At 46.4% G+C, this 17,657-nt stretch overlaps 1 protein-coding gene and 1 long non-coding RNA gene across 2 annotated transcripts in view; one reads left to right on the top strand and one right to left on the bottom strand.

Annotated features, from left to right (window-relative positions):
- LOC110968197 (plexin-C1) overlaps positions 1–8,074 on the bottom strand; it is a 39,609-nt gene extending 31,535 nt beyond the window's left edge. Inside the window, 5 exon segments of the mRNA XM_022218038.2 lie at positions 44–144; positions 236–370; positions 2,439–2,561; positions 6,970–7,220; positions 7,223–8,074. Coding sequence (XP_022073730.2) covers positions 44–144; positions 236–370; positions 2,439–2,561; positions 6,970–7,220; positions 7,223–7,973 — 1,361 coding nt within the window. The 5' untranslated portion in view covers positions 7,974–8,074.
- Positions 8,075–16,275: 8,201 nt separating this feature from the next.
- LOC127535867 (uncharacterized) lies at positions 16,276–17,096 on the top strand. Its single transcript, XR_007944750.1, has 2 exons — positions 16,276–16,505; positions 16,587–17,096. It is a non-coding gene; the product is annotated as an uncharacterized LOC127535867 (long non-coding RNA).
- The last annotated feature ends 561 nt before the right edge of the window (positions 17,097–17,657 follow it).

Raw genomic sequence — 17,657 nt, 5'->3', positions numbered from 1 at the left:
CAAGTTTAGAATTCTTTCAAGATGCAGACGTTGTTTTACCAACCTTTTGTTCGAGGCACACCAGACACAGTGTGGATCCTGAGCAGACAAACACTCTTCAGTGTTGCTGAACGTGCTGCACTTTGCCACAGCTACACGCTCCATCTACAGCAGAACATTCAGAAACACTTTCAAATGCAGCACCACTACCAGTGACACTGAGACAATATGAAGTCAGCGAGATGAGTAGAAATACCTGGTTTCTAAATGGCACATACACGTGTTTCTGATCCACTGGATCCAGAAGGATTCTGGGAAACACTTTCCGGTCGTCATCCACGCTGTAGAGCAACGTGGGACAGGCGGGGTGAAAGTTCCTGTCCACAGCAAGCTGACAACAACAATGGAGCTCTGTTAACTTTCTGACAAACTGTGCTACTGTGGTATTAAACACTAAATGTTGAATAGAAAGTTGTGAATTCTGTGTAATTACATTTTTAAAAAGTATTTATGTTTGACTGACAGTCAGCAGACCATAATTTGACCAAGTTGGGACCTCAGGCTGACCAGGATGTGTTGAACATGGTTGACTCCACTAACTGGGTAACCGAGACACTTTCACTGACTTTATGTTAGGCTTCATAATATTGCTGAAAAGGTTTCTAAATGTTTATTGTCATCAGATCCTGTGATAGACTAAAAATAATCATGTGTTGTCTCTTCTAACTTTCCCTGAGCTGCCTGTGCCAGTGACCACATGCAGTTATGCATGCACAATGCCATTTGATTTGTGATAAAACTGTTCAAAGTTCTGCTTCAGTTCAATCCTGACTATGTAATAGATTTAAACCATATGATAAAGCACTACCACATGAGATGCCATTAAAAGAATGACTGTAACACATGGAGAACAACATGAATTTGTAAAACCACTTCACTGCAGAAAAAAATCCTGATTAAACCCTGAGTTAGACACATTTAATAGCATCTCCTAAAACTGAAATTTGGATTTAAAATTGAGAACTTGTTCAGCAATATTATTCAGTGGCTTAATAATATATGAAACACCTGGCACTGGTGTTTTTATTAGGAGTAAACGGGGAATTTGATGCATATTAGAGTAATACACATTTCATGAGACTTTTAGGAGCAGCACTACATGATCTATAATATTAGGGTTAAATTTTTTTGCTGCAATCAATGACTGTGGTTAAAAAAATAGTAGTAGAGCTTTATTTCTTAGGTCTGACTACTAGCTAATGACTGCAACCGTTAAGACTGCTGAGGAAAGACTGATCCACTGATGCCTTTCACTTCTAATGAAGATGTTATTTTGTCTTCAGACACCACTTTAAGCTCACAGCAGCATAGGAAAAACACTGTGTCAAAATCACCACATGCTTTTTGTCACGTCCACTGTGTTGCCTCACTTTACCATTTACCAACATGCAGGATGTGATGTAACTATGTGTGTGCTGCTCAGTGTAAATGGAGAAGCAGAAACGTCATGGTGATGCCCTGCACTGTGTCCCTCTTGAGCTGAAAAGTCACCAGCTTGTGGAGTTTTTCAGAGTCTGTCGCAGCTCCTTTTCTCCTTTTCTGCCTGAGTTTCCTCCTCTAGGAATCACCTGATCACTCACCTGTCACCTGAAGCTCACTTTCTCAATCTGTGCCAACACAGAGACTAAAACACGGGTGTTACTTGACCCTTATTACTCTGAGTGTCTGCACTGAGCTTCTGCTTTTAGTTGCCTATCATGCTCACAACTTGGTTTAAATCAGTTCAGTCTGCTTCCACAGATCAACTCTGCAAACTGCTCTGAGAATGAATTCAGACTCTCCCACCATGTGATGATTCACATCAGATGTGATCTCATGAAAACAGACATGTGATTTAACAAGTAGGTGACAGAAAGCACTATTTCATAGATCATGCTCATGGCAAACTCTGAGCTGTCCATTTTCTTATTTAATGCTGTTTTTCAGTGTGAGAGAATCTCTGGCACCACATTAGCTTTAAAACAAGTCTAATTTTTGACCAATTCAAATGCTCCAAACCTATGTGTGGGTCAATCAGTCATTAGCTTGCACTGTAGCCACAGCTGCAGCATCTTACCATCATCTTTAGCAAGAAAATCCAACACATAGTTGGGCCGCCTCGCAATATTTTTTCTCTGTGGTGGACTGTCATCCACCACAGGCTGCATTTGTCAGTGAATCAATAGAAAAGCCTTCTTCTGTGTGGCTGCTCTAAAACTGTATGAAATACAGTCAGGAGTTTTATGAACACATGAACGTAAACTCAGCATGAAAGAGCCCATTGTGTCTAGCAGAGAGTTACTGTGGAGTGTTCCCAGACTTCTGCTCAATTCCTTAATCATGTGAGTGAGCATGCATAAAGCACCATTTCTAAGCACCGTTTCTTTGACTAGCATTGATGCATTTTACTTTTTACACACCTTGATGAGCAGTCCATCTGCCGTCCCAATAAAGAAAACCATCCAGGCTTTCTGTCTCACTGCCAGGACAGAGGTCATGTTGTTCCGCCTGAAGAGCACCACCTTCGGTCTCAGGGTCTTTGGCTGAGAAGCGGAAACACACTGATCATCAAATGTAGGATTTATAGATGCCTGACAATTCAAACTAAAAAAAGAATATTCCACATAAATGTAATCAATTACTACTCATAGCTCAATTAACTGCTGGTACCAAGTCCATCCAGTCACGAAACACAGAGAAGAACCCAAGCAGCAGGCACAGACAGGAGGGTGAATTAAATAATGATTTAATACAAAATAAAAATATATTAACAGAAAACTCCTTATAGCTGAAGCAGGAGGGAAGTGACGGGGAGAAGAACTAACTAAACTAAACAAAGGGCGGACCCGAAGGCCGAGGTAAAACAGAACATAAACTAAACTAAGTCAAAAGGAAAGGTGGCTTACTGATTGTCCAGTTTGGAAGGCGGAAGAGGGGCAGAATTGACAGGACCGATGGAGGGAGGGTGGCGGCGGCAAGGGAGACAGGCAAGGTATCCAACAGGGAAGACAGTCCTTGGGGGCGACGTGCAGGAGATGGTGAATGGAGTACTGGATGAAACGGAGTGCGTCATGGAGCATGGATGATGGAACAATGAACCGGCGGTGAGTTGTGAGGGGAGTCGGGCTTATACGCCGCGCTGATTGGAAATTCATGCCGACTGTGCAGGGAGCACAGCCGCTCATCATTGAACTGATGAGTCAGCTCATTGGAACCAGAGGGGCGTGACAGTACCCCCCCACCACCACAAGGTGCGCCTCCTGGCGCACACTAGACTGGTTGGGGTGCCAGCGGATGACACTAGGACCGGCAGGAGGGACCGCTCCTGGGGCGGCCTGAGGGACGGGTGGGCTGGGACCGGACGGGTGGGCTGGGACCGGGCGGGTGGGAGGGACAACATCGGGGAATGGTCCAAGGAGTGGACAGGCTGGGAGCCTGTCCACTCCTTGGACAGGTTGGAGCCGGACAGTCTGAAGGGACCTCTCCGGAGGACAGGCCGGGGCTGGACCGGGAACTAATAGCCAGGCCGACGGAAGTCCTCCGGCGGCTGGACTGGGAACCGGCAGCGGGCCCAACGGGAACTTTCTGGAGGCTGGGCTGGGAACCGGCAGCGGGATCGACGGGAACCCTCCGGAGGCCGGGCTGGAAACCGGCGACGGTGGGACCCCTCCAGGGGTCGAACTGGAAACCGGCGACGGTGGGACCCCTCCGGGGGCAGAGGCCAGACTGGAGGAGGCGGAGCACCTCGACAAGGAGGCAGAGGAGGCGGAAAGCCCCACCAATGTCGCGGGAGAGGTGGAAAGCCCCACCAATGCCGCGGGCGGAGCTGGGACCGGCAGCCCCTCCAGGGGTGGAGCCGGGGCCCCCTCCAGGGGCAGGACTGAAGCCGGAGGTTCCTCCCAGGGGAGGGACGTAACTGAAGGCTCCTCCTGGAACAGGGCTGGACTGGACTGGGACGGGAGTGAAAGGAATGGAGGGACAGGAAGGACAAGAGGGACAGGGGGGACTGGGGGGACTGAAGGGACTGAAAGGTCTGGAGGGACAGATATGACAGGAGGGACGGCACTCTTCTGGGTTTGGGGGAGGCGTTACTCCTCCTCAAGGCTGCCGGGAAGGAGCTATGCTCCCACATGGCTGCCGAGGAGGTGTCACGCCCCTTCAAGGGTTCAGGGGAGGCGGTATGCCTCTTCAGGGCTAGGGGGGAGACGCTACGTCTCCTCAAGGCGGCTGAGGAGGGGCTATGCCACCTCAAAGCTACCGAGGAGGCGCTACGCCTCTTCAAGGGCTCAGGGGAGGTGGAGCGCCTCACCAAGGTCGCAGAGGAGGCGAGACACCTCCTCGAGGCTGCCAGGGAGGCGGGTCATCTCCCTAGGGCAGCAGAGGGGGCTGAACACCTCCTAAAGACTGCAGAGGAAGTGGAATGCCTCCCTAAAACTGCAGAGGATGCGGAACGCCTCCTAAAGGGTGCAGGCGGAGCCTTTGGCTCCTTAGGCGCCGCGGGGGAAGCTCTTGGCTTCCTTAAGACCGCGGGGGGAGCGTCAAGCTCCTCTAAAGGTGCTGGGAAGGCAGAATGCCTCAACAAGGACGCGGAGGAGGCAGAATGCCTCATCAAGGACGCGGAGGAGGCAGAATGCCTCATCAAGGACGCGGAGGAGGCAGAGCGTCTCGACAAGGAGGCGGAGGAGGCGGAAAGCCCCACTAAGGTCGCGGGATATGCGGAAAGCCTCACCAAGACCGCGGGGGAGGTGGGACACCTCCTTAAGACTGCAGAAGGAGCCTTTAGCTCCTTAGACACAGCATGGAGAGCTGCTTGTTCTCTGGATGCTGCAGAGGGAGCCTTTCACTCCTTCAGAGCCGCAGCGGGAGCCTTTTGCTCCTTCAGAGCCGCAGCGGGAGCCTTTCGCTCCTTCAGAGCCGCGGCGGGAGGAGCATTTTGCTCCATAAAGGCCGGAGGGACGATGACCTGCTCAGGAGTTGCGGAGGTGCGAAACTCTTCTGGAGCAGGACTCGAGGAGCGCTTCCTGGCACCACGCCTACGGCAGCCAGGCTTCTGCGCTGAGGGTGCTGCAGATGGTGGGGAAATTGGTCCCTGTTGGTTATCTGGGGAGCTAATGAAGTGGGGAGCGGCGAGCCTCTCCAGGGCTGAGGAGGCGGCCTCCAGCCCCTTAAAAATTCTATCGCTACCCCAGGATCTCGGGAGAGTACCTGGGGTCCATCTGAGTCGGCCCAGGCTGCCCTAAGGAACTTTAGGCCAGCGAAGGCGGCCCGAAAGGCTGCAATTGCCACTGGGGGTGCTTCGGCCCCCATTGTTCCGAGACACTCGGCCATCCTCTCTGTTTTTGCAGAGGCGACTGCGAGTGTCTCAGAGACAGCGGAGGGCCATTTAGAAAAAAATGTTTTGTTGGCTGGGTTCTGAGGTGGATGATTCTGGGGATCAGAGGATTGGGTCTGGCTCTGGAGGACCAGAAACGGAGGGTTGTGAGAGGGGATGGAACGAGGTGGGGCTGAATACCTCTCCTCCGGGGGCAATGCTGTTTCTTGGGAGGCGGCTTAATCGCCAGTCGGGTTCCCCAGAAACGAGAGTCAAAATCAGAGCTCGACACGGTGGGTGAAAAACAAAGTGAGTCTGACCTGGAGCCTGCTGGGTTCAACTTTGGGCGGTTCATTCTGTCACGAAACACAGAGAAGAACCCAAGCAGCAGGCACAGACAGGAGGGTGAATTAAATAATGATTTAATACAAAATAAAAATATATTAACAGAAAACTCCTGATAGCTGAAGCAGGAGGGAAGTGACGGGGAGAAGAACTAACTAAACTAAACAAAGGGCGGACCCGAAGGCTGAGGTAAAACAGAACATAAACTAAACTAAGTCAAAAGGAAAGGTGGCTTACTGATTGTCCAGTTTGGAAGGCGGAAGAGGGGCAGAATTGACAGGACCGATGGAGGGAGGGTGGCGGCGGCAGGGGAGACAGGCAAGGTATCCAACAGGGAAGACAGTCCTTGGGGGCGACGTGCAGGAGACGGTGAACGGAGTACTGGATGAAACGGAGCATGGAGCATGGATGATGGAACAATGAACCGGCGGTGAGTTGTGAGGGGAGTCGGGCTTACACACCGCGCTGATTGGAAATTCATGCCGACTGTGCAGGGAGCACAGCTGCTCATCATTGAACTGATGAGCCAGCTCATTGGAACCAGAGGGGCGTGACACATCCATTCTCTATACACCACTTCATCCTCACTAGGGTTGCAGTGGTTACTGGAGCCTATCCCAGCTGACTCGGGCGAAGGCAGGGGACACCCTAGACAGGTCACCAGTCTGTCGCAGGGCTACATATACAGACAAACAATCACTCTCACACCTATGGGCAATTTAGAGTTATCAATTGTTTGTGCTGTTTATACTTCACCACCTGACACCACTTCACAGTAGATCCTTTGAGTTTTCTGACAACTAATGTAAATACTGCATGACCAACTTCATTTTATAAATTCACATTGCTTAAGACAAATAAACCTTATCAATGTTTAACAAACATAATAAACGGTGTTTCATCAGACAAATAATGTACTGTTAATATAGGTCATTTGAGAGTATAACTGACAGTTGAAATATCACCATTTCCACAAAAGACTGATGATCTGATTTATCTTTTAAAGAGTTAAAACATCATAAACCCAACTTTTGCTCTAAATTAGGAAAGCATCATTCAGCAGAACCTCATTACATTTACAGTCCCCAGCAGCCAAGACAGTACTTTCAATAACTTTTACTGATTACTTTTCTGTGTTTAAATTTTGTTTAACATTATGTAGAAATGTTCCATCTTGCTGTACCCTGCTTGTCCATTTAAAGAACTCTGCAGCTGTCAATATAAAATACAGAACATTATAATTAGTAGCAGAAGTGAAATCTTTGTGAACTTCAGTCTGTCCTACATGGACTCACCGTCACCGTCCCTTCTGGCTTGTCTTTAGAGGTGTGGAAGTCTGGATCTTTATCGGTCTGTCCGCTCATATCAGGGCTGATGTCAAACACCACCAGCTCGGTGTTGCTTTCTCCTTCGTCCACACTGAACACTCCGCTCCACAGCACCGGTTGCGGCCCCGGGATGACAGAGGAGGCCAGCAGCCTGCTGCCTCCACCATCAGACACACTCAGAATGACACCCTTCACTGACTTCAGAGTGTCAGACTTCTCTTTATGCCATCAAGCCAAAGGAGACGGACTCTGTTGCTGTTACCTTCTGGCAGCACGTTGGAGAACAGAAATATGACTGAGCTTATCTGAAATCCGTCCACAAACTCCACGTCGCCTGTACTTCTGATCACAGCTGTGCCCGAGCTGTCTGTATAAGAAAATATTCCTCCGTTCTGATCGTGATCTGCATCTTGAAGGTTGATAGTTTGGGAATCGGAGATACACCTGCGTCTCTCAGGTTGTTGGATCGCAGTCAGGATGTAAGTTTCGCTCCGAGTTGGATTCTTCTTCAGATCCACCAGAAAGCTGACGGAGCCGCTGCTGCGCCTCAGAGGTCCCACCTGGATGTGTTCCCGGTACAGTAGCTTGGAGATGTTGTGCAGATCCAGAACCTCGCAGTAGCCGCACTGGTTGTCGGTCATCCCACAGATGAACACAGAGTTGTTCTTCACGAACGGCAGCAGCGTGCTGACGCTGAAAGTTGCGTTCCAATCGGCCGTCTCAGAATCCCGGTAAAACCGCTCATCATTCGGGTCGTCCGCGCTCTTCAAGATTCCTCCCAGGGTCAGACTGCGGATCAGAATCAGGTCGTGGCTCATCTGGTACAGCTTCGTGTCTGTGGCCACATAAACCCCGCTGGTGGCCACCGCGAACTGACGGATGTCTTCATCAATAAGGAAGCCTCCATGGTGCTGCAGGCAGAGACCCTGTTCTCCCCAGAGGACACAAAGCAGACCGAGCAGCAGGATCATTTTGTAGCAGCTCTAAGAGGACACTCACACACTGGAGGTCTGCATGGCGCTCCGCTCTCCGACGCACTGACTCCACAGTCATGCGTAAAAGCGCAGAGCGCCTCCGCTGAAAGCAGAAGTGCTGAACGTGGGAGGGACGGAGCGCACCCACAGAAACTAAAACTGAGACGTTTTTAGTCTTTCTTCTACTGATCTAGCAGCATTAGTGTTTCCACTCAATTACATTTTTCTCCTTTAGCCATGTTCTTAAACGAAGTCCACACAGTTTCACTACAGAAGCTGCTGATATTGTGCGCTCTCTAATAAAATCAATACAATGAGTCCAATGCTGATCAGTAATCCGCTGTCAGTAATTCACATTTACATCTATCCCAACAAGAACTAACAGCCACACTGATAGTTGTCTATTTGACTTCCACTTCCCTCAACAAATGGCAGATATTAAGATCGGGAGTAGGTGTTTTTTTGTCAGCTTTAATTCCTAGTTTTGGCTGCAGCTGCATAACCTGACAGCTGTACTATTTTACAGTTTTAAACTTGTCATTGGTTTAGGATTATAGTTTCTTCTCCTTGTGACAAAAACCTCACTCATGTGAACTCACTCATACATCGATTCATATTCAATGAGTGGATATAGATTAGCAGCTTCATAACACTGCTCATCCAGACTGCAGTTGTTGTAATGAAAAGATACCCTGTGATTAAGTTGCTTGGTGGTGCAGGTCTCTGGGGTTACTGCTTTCCTCTGAGCTGTCAGTCACAGACAGAGTTTTCTTCCTGAAGGAGGTGGGGACAACAGCAGCTCACTGGTTTTCAGAGAAAGTCAGGACATATGAGGCTTTAGTGTTTTATCAGTCTCTCTTTTCAAAGTGTATTGATACACACAGGTCTATAGAACAATGTTTTGAATTTGCAGCTTTAAAATTCCTTCACTCCTCAGAGATCTTAATGTCTGAGCACCAAGGTCAACTGGATCTTTAGGAGTGGTGATGCCTTTTTCCAAGAGAACTGATTGGTCAGTATTAGTGGTGATCTGTTATCTGAAACAAAACCTGCTTCAGAACAGGTTAGGTGTTCAGCATGATCTCCATAATTACCATGATAATTTTACCCAGTAAGAAGTAAACCATCATCACAGTCCTGAAAACCCAGATTCAAACCTGAAGTTACCTCACTGACCCCAAATTATGCTTCATAGTACAGACCTCAGAGTGTGAGACCAATACTTTCTATCAGTTCTAATTTTTCTCTGACCAATCCCTTTCCATGAACATATGACAGAATTCAGAAGCTCAGCTGCTGTTTTTAACTCATGTTTGGTAGGTCTGTCAGAGAACACTGGTTATAAAAGCTGTAGTTTAGCTGCAGCGTAGGAATACCTCTGATGTGACTGCTGGTTAACATGGAGTCTGAATAGGTTGTGTTTTAGTCACTATTTTAATGTTCCATTGCTCCACACTCCATTTCATTGTCCGGATAACAGAAAAAGAAAATGATTTAACTGTGAAAAGCTTTATTAAAATGCAGCACAGATTACAAGAGAGAAGTGAACAGATGTAAACAGTCGCTCAGTTTAGGTTTTACTGAAGCACAACAAGTGAAATGAAAACACAATAAAACCCAGTCCTTGTTAAATGGCTCCATCTCTGAATGTCCCTCAGTTTTACAGTTTCACACATTCCTGATCTGTCGTCATACAATCAAAACTAATGACAATATTAGACACATTAGCAGCACAACATGCAAAAATGGGGAATGGACAGGCAGTGTAGGTTTGGAGAAATGAACATGTCATCCGTAGGTCGACCGCCCCCTGCTCCGTGTGAGTGTGAGGGGAGGGGAGGAGGAGCAATTCTTTCCCTGGCTGCTCAGCCTGTTAACAAAGAAGCCAATTGCAGAGGCACGAAGAACAAGGTGCATGATGCTTAATGCAGCATTTAACCGACTAGTAAAATACTAAACGTTTAATAAATGAGTAGGCCCTTGGGGACAAGGTACGTTTTATCCGTTTGTTTCCTGGCTATAAAAGACACAAGCAGAAACAAAAAAATCAAGCCGTTTTTTCATTTTTTCGTTTTGAGCAAAAAACAAAAAAACAGGAAACGGTTCGTTTTTTCGTTTTGAACAAAAAACAAAAAAACAGGAAACGGTTCGTTTTTTCGTTTTCACCCCCAAAATGAAAATACGACTCCATATTCCGTTTCATTGGTGGGCGGGGCTTCGGAGCCTGCCAGTGCACAATAAAGCTCCTGCCCATCAGAATAAAGCTCTTGCGCTGGTATTCATAGACAGACTGACTTTCATTGTATTGCCTGCCCCCACTGCACTTCCCCTAACTCTAAATCAAAGCCAGTCGTGTACACAGTAATGACAGTCATAACCAGTGGTGTAGTCTAGTTTTTTCTAGTGGGAATACTCCAACCTCATAAACCAAAGCCAGGTCAGGTTCTCATATATGTGCGCGTGCACTCACATGTCCACGCGTGCGCGCGCGCACACACACGCACACACACGCACACACACACACACGCAGCAGCAGCTCCTTTATTTCAAACTACCAGTTAGATACTTATAGACATTATAGCGTCAGCAGCTCCTCCTCCTGCCATCAGGTAGACCTGATGTTTCCTCTTCATCAGGTAGAGCTGATGTTTCCTCTTCATCAGGTAGAGCTGATGTTTCCTCTTCATCAGGTAGAGCTGATGTTTCCTCTTCATCAGGTAGAGCTGATATTTCCTCTTCATCAGGCTCCCTTTCCTAAATGTTAACCTTTGCTCCAGCTGTAGTGTTCCCTAAAGTGGCAGTATTCACAGGACAAGCAACAGGCTTATTAAAACACGGAAATGGTTTCATTTAGCTTTGCTTTCTTTTTCTTATGTTTTCTCCACTGACTGATGTTGGGTCATTAGAAGTTCTAGACTCAAGTCCCTCTTCTTCTAAGTCAGGGGTATTCAGCTAAAATTCAGAGAGGTCCAGTCAGCAAAGGTCCAGAACATCATAATGTCTAACTTGAGTTACTGTGATATATGCTGATGTAACCTGGTAGTTTTATTAGAGTCTGCCTGTAATCAAAAACTGACCGTCAAATAAATTCAGTACGGTTCAAAAACATTTTGACATTTATTAATAAATAACTTATATGTAACTGTATATCTTAGAATAAAGTGCAGAACTTAAAAAAGCATGACTGAACAACCTGAATCAACTTCTATACATCTTTAACAATACATAAATCTCATAAATGTAAACATGTGAACACTTTTACATTTTTGTCTGTCTCATATCACTCCCCTAATATCTCTGCTGCTTAATGGGAGAACTGAACTGCTGCTTGTTTGAGCCGTTCTCAAAACATATTTTGATTATGTTCATAGTTGAGAAAGCTGCCTTACAGCTGTTTGCTGAGCCAAACATGGTCAGCATGTGACCACAGTCTGTCCTCTAGAGATGTATAAGGCACAAAAGATACGACTCTCAGAGCCGATGCTTTGTAGTGAATCTGAAGAACCGACTCCTAACGTATTTAATGGAGTATGGAGTTTAACACTGTCCTAGCAGAAAACATGTTACTGGATCCTAGATTAAAGAAACTTGCCTTCAGTGACAACAGAGCTGTTGATGAGACACTTCAGAGAATATGAGCAGCAGCAGAAGCCTGACACCTCCACCATTAGAGGACCAAGTGGAGGAGGAACCTCAAACTTCTGTGTGGAGGCTCTTTGATGGAAGAGCTACAGGAGATGATTCAGGAGAAATCCTACAGCTGATGTGGTAATGGAGGATCGTATCTAGAGGAACCCCTCATCCAACCAGCAGACGACCCACTGAGCTGGAGCAGGACAAGGCCTCAGTCTGCCCCACCTGGTGAAGGTGATGGAGGAGAGACAACTTCTTCCATCTGAGAGAATCTTCTCAAAAACACGGCAGATATTAACTGAAAGAAGAAATGTATCAGCCCATCCAAGCTCAGTCATCTGATTTTTCTAAATGTCAGCCTGCACTGAGGACATTTATACTGTTTGAATACTGAGTCTGGTTCTGTTTCTGTTCTGGTTCTGTGGGTTCATGTGCAGAGTTTTGTTCATTTATTTTTTGTGCAAAAAAGTTTGGTTGAAATAATAAACAAAAGCAAGAATACCTGTTTTTGTAACAGAGCAAATGTACAAAATGAGTCAATTATAAGGCTTCTCATAAAAACACTGAATGACGTGCGATTCAGCGACGTCATTGGCTGAGTAGCGTCACGCGTGATGCCTGAACTCGTACATAATTGGTCTGTGCGTTTCTAAGCTGATAGACCAATGATAAACACTGGAAAGCTGCCCCGGTAAAATAGAAGCGACCTGTCAAATTTACACCCGTATAGACGGCGTCTGGGTCCGGATCCGGACCGCGGGCCGCCTTTTAGTGAGCCCTGTTCTCAGCCAGACACCTTCCCCCGTCCCATACAGCTTCACCGCTTCCTGACACAGAGAAAAGTGAACGTTATGTCAAAAAACATACTAATACATGTGTTTGCGCATTTTTAAGTGGTTATATGGAAATTCGGGACCTTTTCTAGTGGGTATAAGGCGTATACCTGCGTGTTTACACCCCTGGGTACGTATCTTTGCGCATTTTTAAGTGGGTATACAGAAATTTGGAAAATTTTCTAGTGGTGGGGTGTATACCTGCATATCACGTAGACTACACCACTGATCATAGCTACATGTATGACGTTTGTAGCAAAAATAAAAATAAAAAATAAAAAACGCGTGAAAATCAGTTTAACATTCAGAGTTAAGATGGATTAAATGCGCTGTCAAACAGCGCTGAGTGGAGCGGCTGACCGGACCAAGACGGCGGCCGTATTTCCCGCTGCGCAGCACCCCCAGCAGCGTTGCGTGAGCAAAGCACATTGGGAAATTGGTACCAATAATAGCTAAATTAGAGTTATTATTTCGGGAGATTTATTGTGATGGGCAGGACAAGGTACGTTTTATCCGTTTGATTCCTGGCTATAAAAGACACAAGCAGAAACAAAAAATCAAGCCGTTTTTTTCGTTTTTTCGTTTTGAGCAAAAAACAAAAAAAGCAGGAAACGGTTCGTTTTTTCGTTTTTTCGTTTTGAACAAAAAACAATAAAAGAGGAAACGGTTGGTTTTTTCGTTTTTTCGTTTTCACCCCCAAAATGAAAATACGACTCCATATTTCGTTTCATTGGTGGCGGGGCTTCGGAGCCTGCCAGTGCACAATAAAGCTCCTGCCCATCACAATAAAGCTCCTGCGCTGGCATTCATAGACAGACTGACTTTCATTGTATTGCCTGCCCCCACTGCACTTCCCCTAACTCTAAATCAAAGCAAGTCGTGTACACAGTAATGACAGTCATAACCAGTGGTGTAGTCTAGTTTTTTCTACTGGGTATACTCCAACCTCATAAACCAAAGCCAGGTCAGGTTCTCATATATGTGCGCGTGCGCACACACACACACACACACACACACACACACACACACACACACACACACACACACACACACACACACACACACAGCAGCAGCTCCTTTATTTCAAACTACCAATTAGATACTTATAGACATTATAGCGTCAGCAGCTCCTCCTCCTGCCATCAGGTAGACCTGATGTTTCCTCTTCATCAGGTAGAGCTGATGTTTCCTCTTCATCAGGTAGAGCTGATGTTTCCTCTTCATCAGGTAGAGCTGATGTTTCCTCTTCATCAGGTAGAGCTGATGTTTCCTCTTCATCAGGTAGAGCTGATGTTTCCTCTTCATCAGGTAGAGCTGATGTTTCCTCTTCATCAGGTAGACCTGATGTTTCCTCTTCATCAGGTAGACCTGATGTTTCCTCTTCATCAGGTAGAGCTGATGTTTCCTCTCCATCAGGTAGAGCTGATGTTTCCTCTTCATCAGGTAGAGCTGATGTTTCCTCTTCATCAGGTAGAGCTGATGTTTCCTCTTCATCAGGTAGAGCTGATGTTTCCTCTTCATCAGGTAGAGCTGATGTTTCCTCTTCATCAGGTAGAGCTGATGTTTCCTCTTCATCAGGTAGAGCTGATGTTTCCTCTTCATCAGGTAGAGCTGATGTTTCCTCTCCATCAGGTAGAGCTGATGTTTCCTCTTCATCAGGTAGAGCTGATGTTTCCTCTTCATCAGGTAGACCTGATGTTTCCTCTCCATCAGGTAGAGCTGATGTTTCCTCTTCATCAGGCTCCCTTTCCTAAACGTTAACCTTAGCTCCAGCTGTAGTGTTCCCTAAAGTGGCAGTATTCACAGGACAAGCAACAGGCTTATTAAAACACTGAAATAGTTTCATTTAGCTTTGCTTTCTTTTTCTTATTTTTTCTCCACTGACTGATGTTGGGTCATTAGAAGTTCTAGACTCATGTCCCTCTTCTTCTAAGCCAGGGGTATTCAGCTAAAATTCAGAGAGGTCCAGTCAGCAAAGGTCCAGAACATCATAATGTCTAACTTGAGTTACTGTGATATATGCTGATGTAACCTGGTAGTTTTATTAGAGTCTGCCTGTAATCAAAAACTGACCGTCAAATAAATTCAGTACGGTTCAAAAACATTTTGACATTTATTAATAAATAACTTATATGTAACTGTATATCTTAGAATAAAGTGCAGAACTTAAAAAAGCATGACTGAACAACCTGAATCGACTTCTATACATCTTTAACAATAATTAAATCTCATAAATGTAAACATTTGAACACTTTTACATTTTTGTCTGTCTCATATCACTCCCCTAATATCTCTGCAGCTTAATGGGAGAACTGAGCTGCTGCTTGTTTGAGCCGTTCTCAAAACATATTTTGATTATGTTCATAGTTGAGAAAGCTGCCTTACAGCTGTTTGCTGAGCCAAACATGGTCAGCATGTGACCACAGTCTGTCCTCTAGAGATGTATAAGGCACAAAAGATACGACTCTCAGAGTCGATGCTTTGTAGTGAATCTGAAGAGCCAACACCCAACTTATTTAATGGAGTATGGAGTTTAACACTGTCCTCACAGAAAACATGTTACTGGATCCTAGATTAAAGAAGCTTGCCTTCAGTGACAACAGAGCTGTTGATGAGACACTTCAGAGAATATGAGCAGCAGCCTGACACCTCCACCATTAGAGGACCAAGTGGACGAGGAACCTCAAACTTCTGCTGTGTGGAGCCTCTTTGATGGAAGAGCTACAGGAGATGATTCAGGAGAAATCCTACAGCTGATGTGGTGATGGAGGATCATATCTAGAGGAAGCCCTCATCCAACCAGCAGACGACCCACTGAGCTGGAGCAGGACAAGGCCTCAGTCTGCCCCACCTGGTGAAGGTGATGGAGGAGAGACAACTTCTTCCATCTGAGAGAATCTTCTCAAAAACACGGCAGATATTCACTGAAAGAAGAAATGTATCAGCCCATCCAAGCTCAGCCATCTGATTTTTCTGAATGTCAGCCTGCTCTGAGGACATTTATACTGTTTGAATACTGAGTCTGGTTCTGGTTCTGTGGGTTCATGTGCAGAGTTTTGTTCATTTATTTTTGTGCAAAAAATTTTGATTGAAATATTAAACAGAAGCAAGAATACCTGTTTTTGTAACAGAGCAAATGTACAAAATGAGTCAATTATAAGGCTTCTCATAAAAACACTGAATGAAAAAGAGTTTGTCAAAACACAAATGATTCATATTTGCCAGGTTAAGCAAAAACATGAGGCTACAAAGAATAATAAATTAGGAGCCATTTGGGAGCCGAAAGAACCGGCTTTTCTTTGGAAGCAGTGCCAAAAGCTCTCTAAAAAAAAGAGCCGAACTTGCATCACTACTGTCCTCTTTGTCGTTCATCTCTCAGCTGCTTTTTGAAGGCAGAACTGCGATGCGATTCAGCGACGTCATTGGCTGAGTAGCATCACGTGGGATGCCTGAACTCCTACATAATTGGTGATGTATAGAAGTTGATTCAGGTTGTTCAGTCATGCTTTTTTAAGTTCTGCAGTTTATTTTAAGATATACTGTTATATATAAGTTATTTAATAATAAATGTCTAAATGTTTTTGAACCGTACTGAATTTATTTGACGGTCAGTTTTTGATAACAGGCAGACTCTAATAAAACTACCAGGTTACATCAGCATATATCACAGTAACTCAAGTTAGACATTATGATGTTCTGGACCTTTGCTGACTGGACCTCTCTGAATTTTAGCTGAATACCCCTGGCTTAGCAGAAGAGGGACATGAGTCTACAACTGTCAGGGTCCTCTCCTCATTCCCTCCCCACCTGGCATCCCAAACAAAACCCCTCCCTTATCCTTTTCCTCCCTGTCTTGCCTCCTGTCTCCCATCCATTCCTTTTCCTCTGCTTTCCCTCACAGCACTGCACCTGAGTGGAGTTCGGCTTCACAGCCGTCTCCACTCAGGTAATCAACCTCCTCCACGAGTCCCGGGCAGCTGGAAGAAATCATCCTGATTACTCACCAAGCAATAAGTACCGGCTCAACACTCCACACCCTGCCAGATTGTTGAAATAGACTGCTGTCAGTTCACTCTCTAGCCTCCAGAAAGTTTGTTGAAAATTTGACGTTTTTCTAGCTTATCTCTCTCCTGCCTTCTTCCAGACCCAGCTGCCCGGGAACTTACCCACCCGAAACCCTCACCTGAACCCCCCAACCCATTCGCCACCAGTCTCCTCCCCACTCGGATCCCCCATTCCGCCCGGACCCCCTCCTGGAACCCCCGACCCATTTCCTTCCCGGCCGCTGGAGCTGCAGCAGTCAACCGGCTGCTCCCTGCCTCCCGGAGCTCCTCCCGGAACATCACCTGCGAGACGCCGTCTCTGCCCGGCCAGTCCAACACCTCGGCCCCCCGGATCGTCAGAGTGCTACGTCTCGTTCCCTCCGAACCCCTCCTCCTCCATCGAACTCTGAGCCCTTTGACGTCTGGCCGCCAGGGATCCCCCACAGCCATCTGCGACGCTCCGGTCCCGCCCGGACCTTGGACAACCGCCGATCCCCGTCCCCAGACCCACCCGGCCACATCCTCCCTCCACCAGCATCCCTGTTCCTGCATCCCGGTCTCTGCACTCCAGCCATATCCACCCCTGTACAATAAAACCCTTTTTCAACTTCTCCGGTTCTGGTATAGTGGCTCTCGGCTCGGGTCTGCCGAGCTAACACGTGACAACATCTTTTAATGACCCAACATCAGTCAGTGGAGAAAAAGAAAGCAAAGCTAAATGAAACTATTTCAGTGTTTTAATAAGCCTGTTGCTTGTCCTGTGAATACTGCCGCTTTAGGGAACACTACAGCTGGAGCTAAGGTTAACGTTTAGGAAAGGGAGCCTGATGAAGAGGAAACATCAGGTCTACCTGATGAAGAGGAAACATCAGCTCTACCTGATGAAGAGGAAACATCAGCTCTACCTGATGAAGAGGAAACATCAGGTCTACCTGATGGCAGGAGGAGGAGCTGCTGACGCTATAATGTCTATAAGTATCTAATTGGTAGTTTGAAATAAAGGAGCTGCTGTGTGTGTGTGTGTGTGTGTGTGTGTGTGTGTGTGTGTGTGTGTGTGTGTGTGTGTGTGTGTGTGTGTGTGTGTGTGTGTGTGTGTGTGTGTGTGTGGACGTGTGTGTGGACGTGTGTGTGTGTGTGTGGACGTGTGAGTGCACGCGCACGTATATGAGAAC

This window comes from Acanthochromis polyacanthus, chromosome 1 (genome assembly GCF_021347895.1).
Source record: "Acanthochromis polyacanthus isolate Apoly-LR-REF ecotype Palm Island chromosome 1, KAUST_Apoly_ChrSc, whole genome shotgun sequence".
NCBI classification, from domain to species: domain Eukaryota; kingdom Metazoa; phylum Chordata; class Actinopteri; family Pomacentridae; genus Acanthochromis; species Acanthochromis polyacanthus.
This window is presented reverse-complemented; position numbering and strand designations above follow the sequence as displayed.